The sequence below is a fragment of the Sarcophilus harrisii genome, chromosome 2, assembly GCF_902635505.1.
Source record: "Sarcophilus harrisii chromosome 2, mSarHar1.11, whole genome shotgun sequence".
In the NCBI taxonomy this organism is placed as follows: Eukaryota; Metazoa; Chordata; class Mammalia; order Dasyuromorphia; family Dasyuridae; genus Sarcophilus; species Sarcophilus harrisii.
This window is the reverse complement of record NC_045427.1, coordinates 367,431,743-367,458,671: the sequence shown is the minus strand read 5'-3', so window position 1 is coordinate 367,458,671 and position 26,929 is coordinate 367,431,743. Positions and strand designations below refer to the sequence as shown.

The window sequence follows — 26,929 nt, the reverse complement described above, 5'->3', positions numbered from 1 at the left end:
TTATGAAACTCCAAAACTATAATCTGCAAGTTGTTAGACAAAAACAATGCAAATATCAAGGAGCAATAGTCAGAATTATCCAGGATTTGGCAACTTCTACAATAAAGGATCAGAGATCCTGGAATACCATATTCCAGAAGGCAAAGGATCTAAGGTTACAACCAAGAATAAACAACCCCGCCAGATTCAGCATCATCTTTCAGGGAAGGAGATGATACTTCAATGAAATAAGATATTTTCAATCATTTCTATTGAAAAAACCAGAACTAAACATAAAATTTAATCTATGAATACAGGACTCAAGAGAAACAGAAAGGTAAACAGGAGAAAATATATATTTAAAGGTTAAACAATATCTGTATACTCTTGAGAACTGTATCTGTCACTGGGGCAGACAAAGGAGGGCATCACATAGACTGAAGGTATAGTTGTGAATAGACTTTGTTGTGATAACATCAAAGAAAAAGACATCAAGGGGTGGGAGACAGTCCAAAGTAGAAAAAGAGAAAAGGGGAGGTATAATGGGCCAATTAGATCACATGAAAAGATGCAAAAGACCTGTTTCAATGAGGGAAAAAAGGGAGGGTCATGAGCATTGTCTGAAGCTTGACCTTATCAGTTTTAGCTCTAAGAGAGAATAACTTAATCATTCAATTGAGGATATAAATTTATTTAATCGTATAAAGAAGTAGGAGGAGAAAGAGGAAAAGAAAAAGGAAGAACAGGATTGAAGTGAGGGCAGAAACACTAGTAAAAAAGGTAAGAGAAGAAAGGGCAACTAGGTGGTGCAGTAGATAGAGCATCAGCCCTGAAGTCTAGAGAACCTGATTTCAAATCTGATCTCAGACACTTACCACTACCTATCTGTGTGACCCCAGGCAAGTCACTTAACCCCAATTGCCTCCGCAAAAAAAAAAAAAAAAAAAAAAAAAAATGTAAGAGAAGGGAGGAAAGATAAGGTAGTGAGTGGGGTAGAATGGAATGAGAGAATAAAAGTATATACAGGGGAGAAAATAGGATGGAGGGAAATACAAAGCTGTTAATATGACTCTTAATATGAATGGGATGAACTTTCCCATAAAACTGCAGCAAATAGAGTAGATTAAAAAGCAGAATCCTAAATATATTGTTTACAAGAAACACATTCGACAGATACATACAGAGTAAAGGTAAGAATTTATTATGTCAGCTGAAGTAAAAAATTGCAGGGGTAGCAATTCTGATCGCAGATAAAGCAAAAGTAAATATACATCTTATTAAAAGAGATAAAGAGGGAAAATGCATCTTGATAAAGGGTACATAAATGATGAAGTAGTACTACTAAATGTTTTTGCACCAAGTGGTAGAGCAGGCAAATTCCTAGAGAAGATTTTAAGCCAGTTATAGGAAGAAACAGACAACAAAACTATTCTAGAAGGGGACCTCCACCTTTCCCTCTCAGAATCAGACAAATCTAATTGAAAGAAACTAGGGAAGTTCATACAATCCTAGAAAACCTAGATATGATAGATCTCTGGAGAAAATTGAATAGGAAAAGAAGGAAATATACCTTTTTCTTGGCAGTACATGATACTCAAAAATTGACCATGTTCTAAGACATAAAACCTCACAATCACATGCAAAAAGGCAGAAATAGTATATTTCAGATCACAATGCAATAAAAATTATATTCAAAAAAGGGCCAGGGAAACAGACTAAAAACCAATTGGAAGTCAAATAATCTAATTCTAAAGAATGAATGAATCAAACAGTAAATCACAGAAATAATCCATAATTTTATCTAAGAAAATGACAATAATGGGATAACATACCAAAACCTATGGGATGCAACCAAAGCAGTTCTTAGGGAAAATTTTATATTTCTATATAGCTACATAAATAAAATAGAGAAAGAAAAAACCAATGAATTAGGCATGCAACAAAAAAAGCTAGAAAAAGATCAAGTTAAAAACCTTCAATTAACTACCAAATTAGAAATTTTGAAACTCAAAGGAGAGATAAAATAGAAATTAAGAAAACTATTGAACTTATAAAACTAAGAGTTGGTTTTATGAAAAAAAAGTTAACAAAATAGATAAACCTTTGATTAATTTGATCAGAAAAAGGAAAGAAAAAAACTAAATCACCAGCATCAAAAATGAAAGGGGTAAACTCACCACCAACAAAAAAGAAATTATAACAACAATTAGGAGCTATTTTGCTGAACTCTATTGCAAGTCTGGCAATCTAACCAAAATGGATAAATATTTTCAAAAATATAAATTGCCCAGGTTAACAAAAGAGGAAATAAAATACTAAAATGGTCCCATATTAAAAAAAAAAAGAAATTGAACAAGTCATTAACAAACTCCCTAAGAAAAAATCTCTAGGGCCAGATGTATTCACAAATGAATTCTACCGAACATTTAAAGAAAAATTAATTCCAATACTATGTTAACTATTTGGAAAAATAGGTAAACAAGGAGTAATGTCAAATTCCTTCTATGACACAAATATGGTACTGATATCTAAACCAGGAAGAGCCAAAACAGAGAAAGAAAATTACAGACCAATTTCCCTAATAAATAATGATGCAAAAATTTTTAAATAAAATATTAGCAAAGAGATTATCATTAGGATAATACAATATGACCATGTAGGATTTGTACCAGGAGTGCAGGACTGGCTCAATATCAGGAAAACTATTACCATAAATAGAAATCATGACAGTCTCAATGATGCAGAAAAAGCTTTTGGCAAAATGCAACACCTATTCCTATTAAAAAACACTAAGAAAGCACATAGGGATAAAGGGAGCTTTCCTTAAAATAATAAGCAGTATCTATCTAAAATCTAAAACAAGCATTATTTGTAATGGAGAGAAGCTGGACACATTCTCAGTAAGATCAGGGGTAAAAAAAAAAAAAAAAAAAAGATGCCTATTATCACCACTATTATTTAAAATTGTACTAGAAATGTTGATTTTAGGAGTAAGAAAAGAAAAAGAAAGAGAATACACAATGAGGAAATAAAACTATCACTCTTTGCAGATGATATGATGATATATTTAGAAAATCATACAAAAACCTACTGGAAACAATTCACAACTTTAGTAAAGTTGGAGAATATAAAATAAATCCACACAAATCATCAGCATGTTACTGACAAAGTCCATCAGCAGGATATAGAAAGAGAAATTCCATTTAAAATTACTGTAGACAAAATAAGATACTTGGGGGTCTATTTGCCAAAATAAACCCAGGAACTATATGAACACAATTATAAAACATTTCTCACACAAATAAAATCAGATCTAAATAATTGGAAAAATATCAGTTGTTCATGGTAACTATGAACCGAGGCTGAACCGTGGCCAAGGTAATATAATAAAAATGACAGTTCTGCCTAAATTGGTCTACTTGTTCAGTGCCATAACAATCAAACTGTCGAAACATTATTTTATAGAACTAGAAAAAAAATAGCAAAATTCATCTGGAAGGACAATAGGTCAAGAATATCAAGGAAATTAATGAAAAAAAAAAATACAAAGGAGATTGGCTTAGCAGTACCAAACCTAAAACTATATTATAAAGCAGCAGTAATTAAAACCATTTGGTATTGGCTAAGAAATAGAATGACGGATCAGTGGAATAGATTAGATATACACAATACAATAATCAAGCCCTATAGCAATTTAGTATTTGATAAAAACCCAAACTCCAGCTTCTGGAATAAGAACTCACTATATGAGAAAAATTGATGGGAAAACTGGAAAATAATATGTCAGAAAATCTGCATACATCTCACACCCTATACCAAAATAAGGTCAAAATGGTTACATGTTACATGGTTACATAAAGGATGATACCATAAACAAATTAGGGGAACAAGGGATAATTTACCTATCAGATCTTTGGAGAAGAGAGGAATTTATGACCAAAGAAGAACTAGAGAACACTAATGCATTGTTGGGGGATTTGTGAAATGATCCAACCATTCTGGAGAGCAATCTGGAACTATATGCAAAGCGTTATAAAACGGTACCTACTTGTTGATCCAGCAGTGCCATTACTGAATCTGTATCCCAAGGAAATCATTAAAAGAGGGAAAAGGACTCACATGTGCAAAAATGTTTGTAGCAGCTCTTTTTGTGGTGTAAAAAATTGGAAAAGGAGTGGATGCCAACTTGATTCCTCTCAGAGGTTCAATGATCTGAACTAATTTCAATAGACTTTAGACAGAAAATGACATCTGCATCCAGAAAAAAATTTAAGGAAACTGAATATAAATCAACACAGGGTATGTTCATTTCTGTTTTATGTGTTTTTAAAAATATCTCCCCTGGTTTTTCCCTTTTGCTCTGATTTTTCTCTCTCAACATGATCCATAAAGAAATGTGTGCTAAAAATAAGTAAACTCACTGCCATAAAAGAAAGAAAAAAGAATAAAGGACACACAACAACAACAATAACAGCAAGGTTCTGTACAATCTGACTTTTAAGACAATTTTCTGGCTTTATTTCCTATTATTCCCATTCTTCAATTCTGTTACAGGTCAAAGTGGATGATTAGCCATGACTCCAACCAAACTTCATTCTCTTCCTCTCTGCAATTCTTTCCTGAAATGCATTCTCTCCTCTTTTGTTCTTTTTAGAATCCTCCTCTTCCTTCCAGGATTAGCTTAGGTGCCACCATTTACATGAAGACTTTTCAACCTTCCCCCTTCCATATATTGATTTATTTGAACTGAGATAAAAGGGAAGTTCAGATATCATGAGGCTTTAATTCATTGACCTAAAGATATTCTCTATAAGTTATTAATTAACCCATCTTACTAAATTAAACACCAGAAGGAATTTTTTGTGAGCACACTTTAACCTTGATTGCTTTTACACTAGTAGATGAAAGCAATGGCCCACCTCATCAAAATGAGTAAATGATGTTTTAGAATCATATAAGATTTTTCTTACTACATTTATATCCTTAATAATTTAACTAATATTCAAATTAGTTTATATTTTCTTGAGAATATATCAACTAGCATAATGGAAAGCTACTCATTCTACCATCTGGCTAGGAGAAAGCAGGAAATAACTGATGTTTTACTTCCCAGAATGGGAAACTCAAACATCTCTCTAAGCAAGCTAATTCCATTTTTTCTTTGCTTTCTTCTTTTTTAATAATTGTTTTTTTATTTTCAAAATATATGCAACGATAGTTTTTAACATTCACCTCTGCAAAACCCTGTGTTCCAAATTTTTCCTCCTTTCCTTTTCCCCACCACTTCCCCTAGTGGGAAAGTGCCAAACATGTGCAGTTCTTCTATACATATTTCCATTTATCATGCTGCACAAGAAAAAAACAGATTAAAAAGAAAAAAAATGAAAAAGAAAACAAAAGTGAGCAAACCCCAAAAAAGATGAAAATACTATGTTATGATCCATATTCAGTTCTTTTTTCTCTTTCTGGATGCAGATGGTGGTCTCCATCACAAGTCTATTGGAATTGGCCTCAATCACCTCATTGTTGAAAAAAGCCAGGGCTATCAGAGTTGATCGATCCTCACATAATCTTCTTGTTGCTGTATATAGCTAATTCCACTTTGGGGCAGCTATAGCTGTTTCTTCTGACATCACTCAGATTTATTTTACATAATCTCAATTGGACCCTCACTAATGCTAGATAATTCTACCACATCTCTTTAACTCATTATCCCATTCTCTTCCTCATGTCTCTCCCATCCCTCACTTGATCCTTTCGTTCCCACTATCATCCCATATCTCTTCTATGCTTTGTGGCTAAACTCTTTGAAAAGACCGTCTACAATAGGTGACTCTACTTCTTCTCTAACTCTCTTTTTCCCTTTACAATCCAACTTCAGACAATTTTAAAGAAATTGCTTTCTCCAAAGTTGATAATGAGCTCTTGTCAAATCCAATGGCCTTTTCTCAGTCCTCATTCTCCTTAACTGCACTCTAGCCATTATACTTGATTGCCTTTTCCTTGTTGCTCTCTTCTCTCTAGGTTTTCAGGATATCATTTTTCTGCCTACTTAACTACTCCTCAGGCTTCTTTTCTGGATCCTCATCCATATCTCCCTGTAATCATAAATGTCTCTCAAGGTTCTGTCCTGGTTCCTCTTATCCCTCTCTCCTTCTTTCTTGGTTGATCTCATCACTTTCATGGATTTAATTACCATCTTTATGCTGATGATTTGCAGATCCATTGAGGACTTCTAATCCTATAACTCCAAATAACTTTTAGACATCACAAACCAAATGTCCAGTAGACATCTTAAACTAAATTTACCCATAACTGAACACATTATCTTTACCTCTAAACCCTTCTCTTCTACCTTCCCCAGGTGAAGGCAACCCCATTCTCCTAGTCTCTCAGACTGGCAGTCTGGGTGTTATCCCTCCACTCCTCATTAGCTCTCACTTCCTATATTCAATCTCTCACCAGGGTCTATTGATCTCACCTTTGTAACAGCTCTCAAGTATGCTTCCTTCTCTCATTTGACACTATCATCACTCTAGGTGCAAAGCCTCACCCCTTCCCACCTAGACTATTGCAGTTATATGCTAGTAAGGTTAACTAAGGTCTCCCCACTCCAATCCATTCTCCATTTAGCCATCAGTGTTTTCCTAAAGCATGGGCCTAATAACCATGTCAACTATATACCCATCTCTCAATAAATTCTAGTGTCTCCCTATTACCTCTAATACAAAATCATTTGTTGATATTCAGAAGCCTTCATAATCTAGTTTCCTCCTACTTTTTTCAGCCTTCTTATATCTTATTTTCCACCACAATCACTCACCTCCTTTCTGTAACTGGATACTTTTGATCCAGTGACACTAACCTTTTTGCTAACATTCCACCTCACACTTTGATAAATACCACCCCTCTTGTCTCTGGGCATTTTCTCTGTCTTAACTTGCCTAGAATACTCTCTCTCTTCATCTCTGCCTACTGACTTTTCTGGCTTCCTTTAAATCCCAACTAAAATCCCATCTCTTTTAAGAAGTCTTTTTCAACCCTTCTTAATTCTAGTGTCTTCCCTCTCTTAAATATTTCTCATTCATCCAGAATATAGCTTACTTTGTATATATTTGTTTGCATATTGTCTACCAAATTAGATTTTAATCTTCTTGAGAGCAGAAACTATTTTTTGCCTTTTTAAAATAGTGTCTGGGATATAAAATAAACATTTAATAAGCATCTATTAACTGATGGGAAATAAGTCAAAGACAATAAGGTGATGAAGTGGTATGCCTTGATTGTTTGAGAACTATCTGCTTGCAGAAACTTAAAGTCATTAATCAGTTTTTAGTGTTTTAGATGAGGAAACTGAGACACAGGGAAATGAAGTGATTTCTCTTAAGATCTTAAATTAGTTGCAGAGTTAGAAATCATACCTGGCTCTGTGACTCCAGATCCGGTGCTCTTTGCTGCATCCCACTAATTTTAAGGATCAATCTTCGGATTGTTTGAAAATCTCATATTGCCAAAAGAAATGAATCTTGAAGTCACACTTTAAAGAATTGACTCTGAGCAAATAATAAGTAGAGATGAGACTAGTATGCAGGGGACATAATGAATGATGGAGAAGAAATTTTACCTCCCAGTTTAGGAATTTACTTATAAATGAAGGGTTGAGTACCAATTAGGGGCCAAGTAATAGATAAATCAAGGACTATAGAAAGAAGGGGAGCTTGGAACATAACCCTCTCTTTCTAGTTGATTCTCCCACTGAGAAGTTGTATTAAATGCTTTTATCATAAAGTCTTTAAGTGCCATTCATTACCAAATACCATGACAGTGATAAGACACAATAGAAAAGTTGGTATATCCTTCTAACACTGGCTCTGCAAATTTGTATTGAGAAGAAAAGAGCATAATTTTGCTATTTTAGAATTTTGTTAAAATATGAATACGAATAAAACATTTTCCATAAAATGTGAAATTTTATATAAATTAATAGAAATAGGAAATATTTTGTATGTTTTGACAAAAACATGACTAAATCATTTTTAATAAGATAATTTGAAGAATTTTGAAGTGAAAAATAGAATTTAAAGCTTTGTGTGGGCCTATGTTAACTAATTAGATTGGAATAGTTGTATTTAAGGGAACAAACTTCGGTCTTAGAATCATTCAAAAAGTATGTTTAAATCATAGCTTTGTTACCTGAAGAACTGTGTGAGCTTAAAAAAGTCATTTAAAATGGAATTATAATACTATCTTCCAGGATTGTTTTAAGAAGAGCAGTTTGTAAACTGTAAAACACTAAATGTAGTTATAAATATTTAGTATAGAAAATATAAGTGGTTCAAATTTACAAGATCTGCTTTTTATTTTACAGGAAGACCTTGAAATTCCCTTTAGTGAAGAGGATTATCGTAGGAGAAAACCTCATCCTAATTTTTTAGACCACATAAATGCTGAAAAATTGGTCCTAAAAACTGGAAAAAATGTAAGTTTAAAATCAAGAATACTATGGAAAAGAAGAAAAATTCTTTCTAGTCAGTCATTTTAAATGTTGTTGGATATTTTCTCCCAACTTCAACTATTTCTTTTTCAATTTTTAAGTTTTTTTGGGTTTTTTTGTTCCTTATTTATTCATTCAGTCATTTATTTTATTCATTGCTTTATTTATTACTAAATTTGACATAGCAGCTTAAAAGCTACATCAAGGGATGCATATTTTCTTATTATTTAACTTCTTTAGTGTTGAAGAAAGGTATAGTTAGAAAATAATATATTTTGACACCATTCTTCTGTGCAGAATATAGCATTGGTAAGACAGTTAGAAAGTTAATAAAACATTTTAGAATAAAACAGTTAATAAAACAGTCATTCCTAGACATATGACTAGATCTTTTTTTCCTCCCATATTAAGGGAGAATGAAGCTAACAAATTTAGAACAGTAGCTAGAAGGTGACACCAAGTGGTTTTAGGGTACATTGCAAGTAAGAAAAAAACTAGACTAGACTTAATTTAATAAAACTGGTTTTTTTTTTTAAACTTATTTAATAAATTCATATTATGGATTCCTGTCTCAAGAAACAAACAAAAAAAATTTTTAATATCGTTATTCTGCCGGTAAGGCTATATGTCTTCAGATCATGACAGATCATAGTCTCTAAAGAAGCAGAATTTCACGTGATCCAAAAAAACAATCTAGAGATAAAAAGTTTTAGCTACAGCAACACATTGTTGACAATGATTCACTTATAAGAAGTAACATAGCAGATCATAAGATTAAAAATCTACAATTGAAAGGGACTCATAAACCCTCTATAATTCAACCCTTTCATTTTACCAATGAGGAAATTAAGACTCAAGGAGGCCAAGTGACCTTCCAAGATCACACAGATATTACGTGTCAGAGAAGTGATGTGAACCCCTATTCCTCTCATCCGAAAACTTTTTCCAAAGTATCATTCAGCCTCTAGGAAATGAAAATGTAGGAAAGTCATCTGTTGTCATCTATTGAAAACAAAGTATAACAGGTGGACAGTCTTCAGTGTTGCACCAATATTCCCATGATATCAAAACATGTAGAGAAAGTCCTCTGAGATGTTGAAACCTCTTGAAAAAGTATAGAAAATTATGAATAAGAGTTGTAAAAAATGAAAAGGCACAACTGTATTATGATCTTTGCCATTAGAGAAAATAACCACATTAATAAACCATATATCTATTGAAATATTGAAGCATATGACTTGTCACTCTACTGAGTTTCCACTTAGAAAGTCAAAAGTTTCAATGACTAAGGTGATTTCCTCCCCAAGGTATCTGATTTATTATATTCATTATACTTCTTTAAGAAATGGAAATAACTTCACACATGCCAATTATTTTGTTCATTTTAAATTTTTTGTTCATTGGCAGCATAAATTGGTCAGGTTAGAATTACCTTAATTTTATGTGATGTCCTATTTTTTTCTGTCCCCTGATTTAGTATTAATTTTGGTTTTATGTTCTTAATAAGTCAAAAGCCTAACTATACATAGCTAATTTTCAAATGTTTCCAACAAAGATAACCATTTGTTGCCTATCTTTTACAAATAAAATCAATTTGCTTTGTCATTCAGAGCTCTTCTTATATTGTACATTCCAACTGTCTTTTTTAGGTATATATTCTTGATGTGTAATGATAGAACTAATGTGTAATCTGTAAATCTTTGAAATCTCTTATTCAAATCATGATTTCCACTATATTTTTTTGTTATTCCTCCTGTGCTCATACTTATTTGGAAGTTACTGAGAATTTAACTCTAAGTTGATTTCATTTGGAGGATTATAACTGAATTTTTCATAGAATTTCTTTATATTCTCATTCTCTATAACATTTGTTAGTGCATCAGTCAGTTATTTTTATGAATCTTTTTTTGGTATATCATGAGTATAGCAATAAGATATAATCTAATGTATCATGAAATGATGCTTCTTTTTAATTATGAACACATGATAAAATTAACTCCTCTCCAAGGATAACCTTTACACTGTCCTTCATTTAATTGCAATTTTCTTTTGTTTTCTGGTTTTATATAAAGAATGTCAAGATTGTTATAATCCAATTGCTTGAGTAGTATAGACCAATTATTGGTCACTGGAAAAGAACCTCACAATTAGCATATGAGGAAGAACTGGAAGATGTAGTGTTCTCATTTGGTTTTCTTGAGGTCTTTGAGACATCCTTCTTTTCAGTTCAGTAATCACCACAAAATTAGTCAGGGGTTAAAGTCCAAATCCTTTATTATCTCTTTCAAAGTCTTGTTCTCCTTTCCTGGGACCCAGTTAGCTTTCTTAAAGTCCTTCTGGAATCTTGGTTTCAGTGGAGAAAATGCAGGAGAATAGGTCTGCCACCACAGGGTGTGAGATAGGATGAATGAATCTGGGTCCAAGGGCTTATGCTTCAACCTTCAGTCCCTCTTGTCTTCCCTAGCTCTGAATGAATCTGGCTGAAGCTCCCAGTTTATATTCTCAACATTGAGTATAAATGAATCATTATATCACTAGGAAACCATCATTTGTTGTAAGATTAGATCAATCATGCTGAACTTAGAGAACTATTAATCACCATGCTAAACTAGATAACTATTGTCTCATCAATTCCACTGACTTAACATCTTGTAAGAATCCTTGTTTCAGAGTTTTGGCCCATAACATCTCCCGCTTTCTTTTGTTTTAGAACATAAGGTAGTCACACTCCCTGACTTCTCAAGGAGTGAGAACCCCAAAAAAGGAGGTGATCATATCTTCCCTGACTTCTCAAAAAAGGGTGGAAAACACCAAAAAAGGAGGTGATCACGCCCTCCCTGACTTCTCAGGAAGGGAGATGAAAACACCAAAGGAAATGGGGAATCAAACCAGATTAGTGGGTTTCTGAAGGGTCTCACTTGAAACAGGTATACATAAATCCATCAACATGGAAGTTATTACAAACAAATAACATGAATCAACATGAGGAATTACACATGTCCATAAGTTCTAGAAATAGTCCAAAACCAATCCATTACTTCATGTGTCAGAGAATCCAATGATTCCTGCAAGTTTTGAAGTCCTGCAATAGTCTCATCTTGTATTAGGGAATCCAATGACTCCTGCTGGTTTTGAAGTTCTGCAACAATTTTATCAACAATTTTTTATCTCAGGAAATCCAAGATTCCTGTGGGTTTTGAAGTTCTGTATCAGTCTTATGTCTCAGGGAATTCAATGATTCCTGATGGTTCTGAAGTTCTGTAACAGTTTCATTATCAGCCATACTCTTTCAGTTTCAGATGTTCTTAGGTCTTCTCCTTTGTTTCAAGGTTTTTCTCTTTTTTTTTGTCTCTCCCCAACGGACAAGGCGAATACGGCTCTTTGGCACCCATCTGATTCCTTCTCCATTTGTAGAGATGCAAGCAAACTCTCTCCCCCAAGCAGTTAACCTATCTAGTCCCTTCTATTCACCACTTTCTAGATCTCTCCTCATCACCTGGCAATTACATTGGAGCTGCTTGCACTGGACACTGCCCTTCTATTGGATTAAAAAGCCTATATTCTCCCCAATTGTAATCCCTTTTCCCCATCTGATTGCTTTTTGTCTGATTGATCATATCAAGGCCCTAAAGGCTCTTGAGTATAAACTAAGCTGCTGTCATGCCCCACCTGTTTTTTGTTTGAGGTCTTGGAGCTGGGCCTTGCCTTTCATTTCCTTGGGTCAATCTACATTCTGAGGCCCAGTGGAAACCCTTGTTGCATTTTGGACATGGGGTTTTGGGTCTTGTTCTCTCACCCTGTTTTCTCACTTTATCTCTATGCCAACATTGAGTTTTCAGATGCCCTACTTTACCACACTGAAAGCATTGACAAGTCTCTCTGGAAGTCCCTTGCCAAGAAGGACCTCATTTTCCCATGTTCTGCATTATAGCCTGGGTATAAAAGGCATTTGTGCCCACTGTGGCATAGTGTCTTATGATCTCCTCTAAAGGAGCATCATTGTGTGGTCCTAGAATGATTCTTCTACAAACCTCATTAGCATTTTCCTTAGCTAGTTGTCTTATCATAATACCTGTAGCTACATTTTCTCTAATCGTTTGTATGAAAGCTGTTTGAAGACATTCTACAAAATCAGCAAAGGTTACATTTGGACCTTGCTCTATTTTTGTGAAGGCTTTGCATTGATCTTGTTTTCCTGGGAGAGTGCTCCATGCTTTTATAGCAACAGAAACAATTTGCTCATATGCTGCTATGGGGTAATTAATCTGTACTGAAGTTTCTGCATACTGACCTTTACCTGCTAGTTGGTCAAAGGTGATTTGTATATTAACTCCAGTTTGCCTATTTCATTGGGCTTGTATCCTGCATATTTCAGTATACTCTGAAAGCCACAAGTTTTGTCCAGGTTCTAAACATGACCTTGCTATGGATTTCCAATCACTAGGTGTTAAAATTTCATAAGCCAAATTCTCTAATAACATCTTAGCAAAAGATGATGTAGCCTCATAAAGAGTGCAAGCCTTTTTTCAAATCCTTGATTTTTTCCAGATCAAAAGGAATATATCTTCTCTTGGCTTGACTTGAAGAATAAAATTCTTCAATCACAGGGTATGCATTTATCAAATCAGATATATCCTGTCCTTTTTTAGCTTTAACTAGTGTCTTTTGTAACCTTGTCATAGGCTGCTTCATAGGTGATGCTGATTGTGTCGCTGTCCCTCCCCCTCCTCCTTTTCCCTCCACCCATGAATTGAGGGGGATACGTCAGGGATTGGGGAATGCCCTAATGGCTCCTGCTGTGAAGCACCATACTCCCAAATTTCATTAGAATTGTACTTGACTCCTTTATTGTCTAATTCTTTATCCTTTTCACCTAATTTGTCAAACAGTTCTTTGCGCCGCTTAATCAAATCTTCCTGGAGCCTCCTAATTTTGTCCCTAATAATACTGGATTTGTTTGCATAGGAGCAACAGCGTTCTTGGAGGGCTAAACATATTCCCTCCTTGCTCTGCCGTGAGGAGGTCCAGGCCTCGTCTGTTTTGCAAGACAACTTCAGCTAAACTATTGATCTGATCCTGAAGATCATTTATAGTTCTGGAGAGGGCCTGGACATCATCAATGAGTTGATTGGAGAGTTTGGCATAAGAATGAACAGCGACTCCAGGCCGGCTGACCCTACTGTCCCCGCTATACCAAGACCAACTAGTAATGGTACAAAAAGGACGGCCCTCTTTCTTCGGCCTCCTATGTAGTCAAGGCTTGGGAGGGGGACTGGTTCATCCCCTGGAATGATGTCAATGTCAGGGAAGACAGTGGCCTGAATGCAGAGGCCAGTTCATGGTCTCATTTTAAAAACTGCTGCTCCAGGCTGTGAAATGTGGGTGTGCCATGCTGACAGTCAAAGCTGATCAAAGCTGATCCAGGATCCAGAAGCAAGCCAATATCTGTAATGTGACCAAAATCTAGAACAAAAAACACAAATTTAATAAATAAAGATTAGATCAGTCTCAGATAAGAAGACCCTGTTCACCATTCTGCTGCAAAACCTGAGGAGGCCAAAATAAATTGTTTCCTATGTGAAGAGATGAGTTTGCTTTACAGGCCTGGCAAACAGCTACAGTCTTACAGACTATTATTAATTGTCCTCTTATCATGTAGAAACCTTAAAGAAACAAAACACAAATATCCAGTAACAGACAGATGACAAGGCTAAATACTTAGTTGCCCAGCATTTAGGATACAATGATTACATATAACCAGACTGAAAATAGCAAGGCATGACATAATTGAATTGCATTAACAATTCTATTGACCATTGCTCTGATCATAGAGATCAGTTACAGAAGGAACAATGCAAGACATAATTATAACATAACATAAGCAGTTAAAATTCAACCTTCAGCACAGGATAAAATAGCCTTAACCCAGTTTTATTCCAATCAATCATCTCAGCAACTGTCAGAGGGTGGAGCTTTAAAACTCCCAAATAGCATTAACTAATTAACTCTAAGCACAAGAAATTTTACCCCCAATAACAAATTCCATTAATCAAATTTCTGATAAATCTTAAAGATTTACCATAACCCTATAGTAATAACAGAAAGAAATTTTGTCTCAGTAAGTTCCTTACTTAGAACAATTATCATATCTAAGTAGATGTTACATAAGTGAATATTATACATACAAATCATTTTGCTTTTAAAATACCCAGTACATAGAAAAATATCCCAAATTGCATATTGTCCATAACAGAAACATTTTCAAAAGGACAAAGAAAAAACTATAATGTACAAAGGCCCTTTAAATAACCTCAGGATGACCCAGTACAATCAATTTAAACTTATACAGAATACCCAATTTCACATAAAAGAATTCAAGAAGATTTTATTAAAAATAGCTATTAAACTTTTAGAAATATTCGTACCAAAGTATGGATCACATTTATGACCATATTTCTTAAACAAGAAAACATTTATGTATTAAGAAACAAATATTCAATCAATTAACCTAAAAGTAAGCATGTCCTTAAAAATCACAGTTTGCTGCACTGGCAGTAATCATATAAGAAAAAAAAAAAAACTGCAGGAACATACTCAGTGGAGTGAGGGGAGGAGAGAATTCCGTGTGGTCACCCTTCCCCCACTCTTGCCCCCTAGAAAAAAAACTTCCCTCAGGTTCCCCACTCAATGTCCCACATGGGGATCCTTTTCAAGATTTAGCCCATCAGTTTATTTACTTTCTTCCTAAATCTACCAAGTTCCAAACCTTCTCTTTCCTTTTTCTTTCAAAAACCTGTAAGATTTACACTATATAGTGAATAACTTAAAACTCCACAAAACCCACACATGTCCAGCAGAGTTGGATTTAAAGTATAACTTATGTTAACAAATAACTCAGTATATTTCAGAAGGTAACAAACTGAATCAAACTAAATACAGCTGTTTTAAAAAGTTTTTTTCTTTCTTTTCTTTTCTGCCACATTTCTTCTAACAGCTGTTAGCATCTTATCTCCAGACCTTTAATTGCCCAGACCAGGATAAGCTTGAATTTTATTGCTCTTTACTCTAGTAGGCTTTTCCTTACTTACAAATTAGTACATCAGGTTAAAAAAGTTTAAAATCACAAGCAAATTTTCAAATAATCCAATTCCCAAATTCCTTAATCATTGTTCTTAAAACTTAACAAAGCTCTTAAATCGGCAAACAGACTAGGGGCTGTTTCCAGGACCTCCACCCAGAGAGAAGTTTGTTTCACCTTGAATTGCCCTTTTCCCTTCCAGAATCCAAAGGGGCTTCTGTGAACTTCCAAGCCAGTTTAGTGCTTTTCTCTGCCTTCACAGAGAATGCCTAGATAATCCATTCAAACTTCTTTTCTTTAAATGTTAGCACACTGCTCTTCTATCTATATATTTTTTTAACTTTCCAAACTTTCAAATCCCGTTCTTTCTATTTATTTATTTATTTATTTACTTCCCTTTCCCTTTTTTCCCCTTTTCCCCACAAGACTGCTACAGTCAGCCAGAGACAGAGGGAGAGAGAATGATTTTCCAAACTTCTTTGTTTTCTAAACCTGCAACACAGGCTGAATTCTTACCTCTTACAAGCTTGCTAACTTTTAACACAGACACACACAGACAAACGCGGAGCTCCGTTTTACTAAGCACAGTTGCAACGTTGTTCTTAAAACTTTTTCAACCAACAAAACAGACAAATCACACAGAACATAGAACACACAGTTACAACATTAAACAAACATATAATACATACCCAGAGGATATTTTCCAGCGTCCCAGAAAATGCCCGTCTCAGAACCTTTAAACCCGTTGGTATTTATTCTGAGACTACAGATTGCTAGCAAACAGACCAGAAAAGAACCAAAATAACCAGAACAAGAACCAGATGGTACCCCAAAAGGTACCCAGACAGACTTACTCTCCCAAATGCCGAATCAATTTCATTGTCCATTGCCTTATTGAGGCTGAAGAACCACTTCCTTTTTTAATTCAGTAGAGCTAAAGGCTCCTCATTTGGGGAAGTTGAAGAAAGGCCATTGAGGGAGGGGTAGATTTTTTTTTTTAAGCAGCTTTGGAAGGAGGGTCATTTGAAACCTTGCCTAAGGGAATGGTAATTGATACAGAATCCTTTTCATTGTTATGGGAGCCTAATTTGAGCCTAGAATTGGTGTGCTTAAGGGCACCTTTTAAGAAAGAGGAATTGTCCTGAATTACTTTGTCAATAGTCATTCAGACAATCCCCTACTCTTTTCCACCTTTTCTCATCAATGGTTCCTTCCTGCGGAAAGCATGAACAGAGGTCTTCTAAAAACTTAAAAATTTTACAAGTTCTTTTTTCTTAACCTTTACTCTACGAATTTCCAGAAGATATTACCAGCATACTCCTAGGAATTTTTCTGTACAGTTTTTCAAGGAAATATGGTTTTATTGGGGAGAAGATTGTGCCCCAACATAGAGAAACTTTTGGATGCTATGGTCTTCCATTAAGCCACTAGGAGTAAAGAAAGATACTGGAATATTACTACCATCTCCAACATTGCTCTAAAGCCTATGATGAATGAGTCTAAAGATTTCCACAGTACTGGCAAATTCTCACATCTGTCTGATGTAGAAGTTGCATAACACAGGTTTTGTTTCTTTGCTTTTTATCCAGAAAATACCCTGCTTCTGATGTATAACTAGCATTTCACTTTTTTCTTGTTGAATTTTTAATAGGCAAAATTACAAGCAATTATACTTCACAAAAAACTTTTATTCAAAATGCAAACAGAAAAGAGTAAAAAATAAACTCTGCTTAATATTTCTTCCGCTAACAACAGGAATTTCTTGAACTGGGCATGATACTCAAAATTTCAATATATAGTAAGTCATAAATGGATCCAATTCTAGGCAGGGAATTGCATGCTCATTTATCTTTATATAAGTAGAAATTCATAAAGCAATTACACCTTTAAATATGAACCAGATCACAGCAGTCACATAAATCATTGGCCAATAGAAAGGCTACTCAAGACATTGGCAAAGAGCCATCTGTAAACAGGAGCATGTGTGGAAATTTTCCATTAATAGTGGATCAGTCTTCTATTCTGATCTTGTACCTGGCTATCTCCATAACATTGATGAATACTGAATATTCTGAAATAGAGAGTCATATGGTAAGTATATGCCTCATTTGAGGTTGACACTCAGTGGGTCACTGAATAGTTGTCTTCTTGATGACATTATAATGGAATCTTATTTGATCTTCACCTATGTACCTTATTTGGAAAAAGACATTTAATTTTGTAATTTCTTCTAATAAGTAAAATGCATTTTTGTACTCAATAAATAACACACAGTAGAATCTTATATTCTCTACATTTCTTCATTAGTTGTATGAAAATAAAGATGTAGTTTGTTATAGACAATTGTGTGTGAAAGTTGAGGTATATTAGTTACTATTGTTAATGTCTTCTTGATTGTCTCCTTTTGGGAATAACATCAGCTATATACAATTTTCCAATTTTGGAGAATCTTCTTTGAGAAATATCCTTATATGTTTTCAAATTTTGTCATTTCCTGCACAGATCTTTTTTGTATATATTTGGTCAGGTCTCAATGCTTGTGATATAATTTTCTAAGAAGATTTCCATTTCCTTTCAACTTCCATCTAGTACTTACAAAAGATAATAGGCTCTAAATATCTAGCACTTTAAAGTTTCTAAAGTACTTATGTACATTATCATTTAATCTCATAGTGACCTCATGAAAGTGTTAATATCCAACTTTTTATGTAGCTTTAGAAATATGTGGAGGAAACCAATTGACCTAGAAGCATTAATTCATAGCTGAATTAATAGTGCATTAATGTGTCCATCCCCTCATATCTTATAAACAATTGTAATTTTCCTTTCATTTAATCTTTGCTAGTCTGATGGGCAGGAAGTCATTTTAATTTACATTTTATTTTGAATGATTTAGTGCATTTTTCATGTGGTTTATTAATGGTATTCATTTCTTCTTTTAAGAAATGCTTGTCAGTATCCTTTGACCATTTGTCTTTTGGGGAATTACTGTTCTTCTTTCATATTTACATTATTCCCTACATGTCTTGGATGTCTAAGATTCTTATCAGAGAAATGTGCTATAAAGATTTTTCCCCCATTAATTGTTATTTCTTCTTATTCTAAGAGCATTGGTTCTGTTTGTGCAAAACCTTTTCAATTTTATATAATTAGAACTGTCTGTTTTATCAACTGTGATCTTTTCTATCCCTTATTTGTTCAAAAACACCTTTTCTGCTTATAATTGTGAGAGATAAATGTTTGCACTTTTAGGCAGCCCATCCATTGGCATACATTCAACGATGTGAGGAGTCAACTGTTATCTCAGGATAGGCAGCCTGTCCAGTACAGTTTCTTACTATTATCTTAGGGAATGGCCTTGGGGATGGCAACTATTATTTTAGTGACCTTGGAGATTGCTTCCCATGGATTCAAAGAATTTCAGACAGAAATGAAAAAAACAAAAAAAAACCTCTGAACTTTTAACAAACAAGCAGGAAGCTTAGAATAAGTTACATGTATATAAACACAATTTTTTTAAACCATTTGTCAAGCAAAGAGATTAAAGTATCTAATGTCAAAATCCCTCATCTTTACTTAATGTGATCAGAAAACATGGCTGACTTGAGGTGCTTATATAGTTTTTCTCACAATGAACATCTGTAGGGAATAGAAGATGGATAATAATCTAGCTAAAGAAAACAGTTAGGAGAACCTGAAAGACAGTCCATTTACTCTCTTGGTGTTTTTGCAGTGTCAGGAAAAAAGGACAAAGACCTGCAGCCTGTTGAATAGACCACTTGTAGTCACTTTATGAGAAGAAATAAACTTTGAGAATCACACAATGAATGGGCGGGCATAGATGGGTTGAGATCTGTATCTCTATAGACAATATCACCCCATTGAGAATACATAGCTTGTCCTTTAACCTAGCATCTAATATATCTGAATTGAAAGATCAGCTTTGAGAGTTGTAAATACAACTAATTGTCATAGTATAGATAAAATTCATTCCAGTTGTTATTCCTGTGTATATAATTAAGTTGAACTATTTTGTGTAATTAAGAATTTCATTTCTTCAGTAATCTATGACAATGTAATTAAGAACATCTTTTTTATTGTTTTATTTTTTCTGGTTGTACGTTCATTTTTTTTAAAACACATTTCCTTATGAATCATATTGAGAGAGAAAAATGAGAACAAAAAAGAAAAACCACAAGAAGGAAAAAAAACAGAATAAAAAGAAAAAAATGAACACAGTATGTGTTGATTTACATTAAAGTCTCATAGTTTTCTCTCTGTCCATTCAGTTTATTGGGATTCCCTTGGATCACCGAACTGCTGAGAAGAACCAAGTTTTTAATAGTTGATCATTGCACAATCTTGATGTTACTGGGTGTAATGTATTCCTGATTCAGCTTGTTTCTCTCATTAGCAGTTCATATGAACATTTCCAAGCCTTTCTAAAATTAGCTTGTTCATCATTTGTTTATAGAACAATAATATTCCATTACTTTCATATACCATAACTTATTCAGTCATTCCCCAATTAATGAGCATCTACTCATTTTCCAGTTCTTTGTCTCCATAACAAAAGCTGCTACATTTTTGCACATGTGGGTCCTTTTCCCTCCTTTATGACTTCCTTCGGATATAGACCCAGTAGTAGCATGCTGGATCAATAGATGCATAGAAAACATTGTCTTTAAATAGGTGTATCTATAGGGAGTCTCCTGAGCCTCAGGTTTCTCTTTGGCAAGCTTTACTAGATGGCCATTAAGATTTCTTTTAGCTCCCCCCCCCCCCAAAAAAAAGCTTTGATCCTATAAGCCTATAAATAATGTTTAAAAACATCATTTCAGTTGTGACATTCATTCATATAATTTATTCGTATACTTCATCAAATTTACTTTTGCTTTAATTATTGAATAAATTGCCCAAGTGGATTTATTACCTAATAGTTTTATACCATCCTCTATATATCTTATATACTTTCTTTTTACTCTAGGCCAAGCCTTCAAGTAGGTTGCTCTTGTTGCTGCTTTAATTCAAATTTAATGTCTTACTCACCTATGATTACTATTTGGAATTTATTTTTATTACTAACTTAGTTTGAATAGATAAATGTCTTAAATAAATCATGTTAAATTTTATAAATGTTCATTGAATGCCTGTTCTAAAACTTTTTGCTAGTAAATCATAGGAAAATACAAGAAAATAAAAGATATATAGTCTCCTGAAAAATTAATGAGATTTTAAGAATTATTACAAATTTGATACCTTAAAGAGATAGAAGAGAAATGGAAAAAGGACTTGAATCTGCAAAAACAACAGCTCTTTTCATAGTGACTTTTTGAATTGAATTGAATTGAAAATTCAATGTGAAACTTCAAAATTAAAAAAAATTGAAAAGAATTGAAAAAATGAGGGATAGTCCATTAATTGGGAAATGGTTGAATAAGCAATGGTGTATGAATGTGATAGAATACTACTGTGCTATAAGAAACAATAGAGATCATTTCTCTTGTCGGAGACTTATATGAACTGATGCAAAGTGAAGTGTGCGGATCTAAGAGAACAATTTATATATTGTAAAGACAAGCAACTTTGAAAGAGTTAAGAACTCTGATCAACCTAACAACCACAATTCTAATGGACTCATGATGAAAGATAATCTCCAACTTGAGATAAAAACATGATTGATTTAAAATTACTCTTGAAACTTTTTCTTAGCATGATATTTAGGAACTTGTTTTGGTTTACACACACACACACACACACACACACACATACACACACATATATTTAATGAGTTTTATTTCTATTACTTATTCAGTGTGGGAAAGGAATAAAAGGTAGGTAGAAGGGAGGAAATACAGACCTGAAAAAAATGGAATAAAAAAAAGAATTACTACCAAAGAACTTTAGAGGATTAATTATATAATAATCCATTTGGTTTCTGTTAGATGTATCCCTCAACAAACACAAACTGAGTAACATTTTGCATTGTAAGTAAATCAATACTACTCAAAATGTGTTTTTAAATTTTATAAAATTCATGAAAAAAGATTCAGTTCTATGTTACATACAGTCACTTGGCTTCCAAGTGATTAAGTACTGAAACAAAATCCCATAATGCCTAAACTGGTATTTAGAAATATTAAGTAAGTTCAGTACTACTAGAATTGCATGGACTCTTACTATTCATTGACTATAGCTATGCCAGTAATTACTGTTCATTAAATGTTCCTGATTTAAAGATTATGAAAACTAGGGAATACAGAACATACATTTTGAATTGATTGATGCTGTATATATGCCTAGGCACTACTTTCCCTCCTTTTTCTTTCTCCTACTCGAAAAAAAGTGCTGCTCAAAGTCAGAAAACATGTATTCAAATTCCACTTCTGCCATTTACCAAATATGTGACTATATAACCATTCATCTGTTAAAAACGGGATAATGTAATTTGTCTTAAAGATTGCTCTCAGGATCAGATGCAAAGCACTTTGTAGTCATATACTTTGGTAATAAATATTATATAAATGTAAGTTGCAATTATTATTAACTCCTTCCCTCTTCACATTTTTCTCTGTCCCTTTTCTCAAAGCATTTGGTTAGTATGCTTTATTTCTATATTAATTCATAAGATTGCATCCTAATAGAGTTATGTAATCTTCTAAAGTGCCAAATTTTTTGTACTATAGAATCTGTTTTAGATTATAATATTATGTCTTTTATATAATATGCAATATTATATTTTTATAACTTTCTTTTGTACTTTATTTAATAGAATAAAAAATTTTCAACCTATGTAGTTGCTTCTGGACTAATTTATGGAGCAGAAGAAGGCATCTTACATTTATTTTTTAAGGTATGATCTTTTATAATTTTGTTAATTTATAGTAATATATTTTCTAGCTTTAAGATATAAAACATTTATTTGTCGTACATTAACTGAGACTTTATAACTTTAAAATTTTGAGGAAAATGTGTGAGATAGAATTTGACCCCTAATTCTTTTTTCCCTACTTGGAACCAAGACTTTTCAGATTCAAAATAGAGTTATTATTTAGTAGAAGCTGCAGAAACATTTAAAAATAACTGATATATTTCATATATTACATTGTTATGCCACAGTTCTTTTTAACTGTTCTGACTCGGTTTCCCTGCACTAGTTTCCCTTGTCTCAGTTTGCTTAACTGTTCTGTCTCAAATCCCCTAAGCTGTAAAACCCCACTCTGGTCCATTAAGATTGAGGACTATTTGCTCTAAGGTTGTAAATTGTTAATGCAAGCAAGATAAACAAGAGAGTAGACCTCCTGACTCTTTCTGTCCTCAAGAATTTACCCCATCTCTCTAAAATATTCCAAGATACCTCACTGACATCTTTACCTCTGTGTATTCAGACATCCTGTCTCTGGGTTTTTAGGATTTATGATCTCCCCCCATCCTGACAGAAATTTTCCTATGCTTCTTAACCCTTCTTTGTTTCTAAAAGGTATTTAAGAAGTTGGGCTTCTCCCATTCATTGCTGGAGGCTGGCAGCTGGAGGCTAGCAGCTGGAGGCTGGAGGCTGGCCACTGGAGGCTGGCTACTGGCTACTGGACGCTGGATTCTTTGAGATGAGTCTCCTCCAGTCCTGGGACCAACATGGATTCCTTGGTCCCAGTATATTTTTATCTCTGTCTGACTGGATAATTTGAGATGAGAGTCCTGTCCAGTCAATTATACTCTTCAATTAATAAAATATTAAAAAGGCTCTCTAATCTCTCTCCTACCTCAGTTTCTCCAACATTACAACATCAGTTTAGCATTTGACTCAAGTACAGTGCTATCACAAAACTCCTTGTTTCTAGTCTAGTCCATATATAATTTTCCTGAAAGCAAGAAGTGGTTTTCTCTCTTTCATTAATGTTTATATGAGTTAACTCTGAGAAGCACTGTGGTGTAGTAAATAGAGAGCTGCTCTTGAAGTGGAGTCAGGACAGAAGTTCCAAGTCTTGCCTCTAATCTGTAGTATTATGTGCCCCTGGGCAAGAAATTCTAAGATGATTTTATCATGATAAAAATCTCTCGAATCTCCTCTCCTCTAACATGCTCGCACTTTAGTGCAGGCCCTCATCATCTCATCACTGGGTCTATTGTAATAGCCTCCTTGTTGGGGTTTCTTCCATGAGTCTCTCTCTACTGCAGTCCATCCCCCCACTCAGTTCTCAAAGTAATCTTTCTGAAGCATAGGTTTGATGATGTCACCTTCCCTACCTGGCAAACTCCAGTGGTTCCCTCTCACCTCAGGATCTAATATCAAATCCTCTAGCATCCAAAACCTGACCCCCTTACCCTTTACCATCTTTCTAATCTTCTTACACCTTATAATCCCCCTGAACAGTGACAATGATTCTAGTGTTGTTCCTAAAACAAAATATTTTATTTCTTAGCTCCACAATTTCACTGGTTGTCCTCTATGCCTGAAGTGCTCTCTCTCCTGACTTTTCTGGCTTCTTTTAGCCAGCATCCCAGCTAAAATTCCATCTTCTACAGGAAGGCTTTCCCTTAATTATGGTGCCTTTCCTCTGTCGATTATTTCCAATTTATCCTGTATAAAGTTTGTTTATATATAATTGTGTCCATGTTTTCTCCCTTATTAGGCTCTGAGCCTAATACAAGCGGGTGCTTTTCTTTTCCATAAGGCTTATTAACACAATGCTTGGTAAGTAGTGAGTGCTTACTAAATGTTTATTTACTAAGACTAAAAATGTCAGAACATTGCTTATCTGTTGGTAGAGGAAGTTTCCCTCATCCTCAATAAAATCCTAAATTTATGCTCCCATCTCTGCCTACCATTGTTTCTACATCTCTCCTGCCTTTTGTGAGGAAATTTAAGAAGGCTGCTTACAATAGATATCTCCACTTCCTTTCTTTTCACTCCATTCTTAACTCTCCACAATCTGGTTCTGATCTTATCACTCAAAGGAAACTTCTCCCCAAAATTAGCAATGATCTCTTAATTGCCAAATCCAATGACCTTTTCTCAGTCTTCATCTTTTTTGGCCTCCTTGTTGACCATTCTTTTTTGTTTGATAATCTCTTCCCTTCAGATTTTCCGGATACAGTTCTCTCCTGGCTCTCCTCCTGCCTGTCTTATAGTTCCTTCTCAGGTTCTTTTACTGGATCTTCATCTGGGTTATGCCTGATAATCCTGGATATCCCACCAGAACTCTGTCCTTTGTCTTAGGCCCTTTTTTCTTTTCACTCTATACTGTTTAGCTCCATGGTTTCATCTACTCCCATGGATTAAATTATTATCTCTATGCTGGTGAATCTCACATCAATTTATCCACCCCTAACCTCTCAGCCAGCCTCCATCTTAAAATTCCAGCTACCAGTTAGACATTTTGAACTGGATATTCTGTAAACATCTCAAACTCAATATGTTTAAAACTAAACCTATTATCTTTTCCCTAAAATCTTTCCCTCTTCCAAACTTTCCTATTATTGTCAAAGGCAGCAGCATCCTCCCAAGTTCTGAGACCTGCAACATGTCATCCTCAACTCCTTATCTCTTACCTCTTATATTCAATCTGTTGCCAAGACCTGTCAATTCTACCTTTGCAGTTATCTCTCAAATATTCCCCTTTCTCTCCTCAGAAACTAACATCATTCTCGTGCACAACCTTATCTGTGCCTGCCACATATCTCCACGTTCCAGTCCACTCCTAAAATAAAGGTCTGATCCCATTATCCTCCTATTCCACTAGCCAGTGTCTCCCTCTGATCTCTAGGATTAAATATAAAATCATCTGTCTGGTATTCAGAGCCCTTTATTACAGAGAATCTGTACCTTTCCAGTCTTCTTTTTTCTTTATACTCCATCTCCCCTCACACACATACACTCTTTAGTCATGTGACATTGGCCTTCTTGCTCTTCAAACAAACACTATCTCTTGGCTATGGGAATTTTACTGGCTATCCTCCATGCCCTCTTTATCTCTGCCTTCTTGCTTTACCTAGCTAAAATCCCACCTTCTACAGGAAGCCTTTCTGATCCTTTCTAATTCTAGTGTCTCCCTCTGTTAATTGTTGCTATTTATCTTGTATATAGCTTGTTTGAAAACAACTTGCTCATTATCTGCTTTGAAGGCAGGCACTGCCTTTTGTTTTTCTTTGACCCTTAGCACAATACCTGACCCATAGTTGGCATTTAGTGTTTATTGACTTATTGACTGACCATAGAGATCTCTATGCAAATAAAATCTCAGGACTAGACAGAAAAACAAGACTTGCCAAAAAAAATTGTTTGTAATGATGTTAAATAACTTGCTTAAAGAAGTATTCATATTTTCATTTTTTCTTTTCTATTTCCCTTTATCAACATTTCATAATTAGATCATAGTAGGGCTGTCCAATAAAGCACCATGTGAGATACAAGGAAATAGAGATCTCTGCTAACCAAGGGGACTCAAATAAAGCAACATTTGAATTATACTTAAATATAATTCAACATTTTTATCTATAACTTTTGTCTCAGAGGCTCCTTTGTAACACAGAAAATTCAAGTGCATTTTGAGTACCTTTTACTTATGTAGCTGTTGCATTACACCCACCCAGAAGGATATTGGGCATTCTCAGGGTAGCTGCCAGCACCTCTTATAATTTCTGAGGTCCATAGATCTTGAGAACATACAACAATTTTATTTACATAATAAAGAAAGAGGCCAGATTATGAGGAACTTTAATATGAAACAAGAGTTTATATCTCAGAGGTAATAGGGAGCCACTGGAGTCCACTGAGTTGGGATGGTGAAATTCAAACTTATTTTTCAGGAAAACCACTTTTGAAAGCTAAGTGGTGATTTCAGTGAAGTATAAAAGACTTGAATTAGGAAAAAAAATAATTGAAAGGGTCTTGTAATAGTTCAAGAGAGAGGTGATGAAAGCTAAACTAGAGTAGTGGCTGCCTGAGTGAAGAAAAGAAGACATGTATGAAAGCTGTGGAGGTAAAATCATCAAGATCTGGCAATTGATGGAGGGGGTGAGTGAGGTTGACAATGAGGTGCTGAACTGGTTGATTAGTTCTTTTTCTCTATTACATCTTCAGGATCAGGGAGTTTGTTTTACTTTTTTCTTTCCTGGTGTTATCTTCTCTCTTAACCCAAGGCTACCATTTTGTTTGTTTGATATTTTTCTTCATTAAGCTGTGTGTGTGTGTGTGTGTGTGTGTGTGTGTGTGTTCAAACTTCCTTTGATCATTTCAGATGAAAGTGAGTGTGCTTCTAATATTCTTTTCATTCCTTCTTTCATATTAATATATTCTCAACCCATTTATGAGAAATAACCACTTTCTAATCTTTTTACTCCCTCTTTCCTTTATTTTCTTAAAACTCTCAAAACAGAAC

General features: G+C 34.4%; 1 protein-coding gene across 2 annotated transcripts in view; it reads left to right on the top strand.

Annotated features, from left to right (window-relative positions):
* The window catches only part of AK7 (adenylate kinase 7), an 88,119-nt gene that overhangs the window by 16,349 nt on the left and 44,841 nt on the right, over positions 1-26,929 (top strand). For both annotated transcript variants that reach the window (XM_031953296.1, XM_031953297.1), the window contains 2 exons: positions 8,348-8,458; positions 22,324-22,404. In XM_031953296.1, the coding sequence (XP_031809156.1) occupies positions 8,348-8,458; positions 22,324-22,404 (192 nt within the window). The remainder of the gene's footprint in view (positions 1-8,347; positions 8,459-22,323; positions 22,405-26,929) is intronic.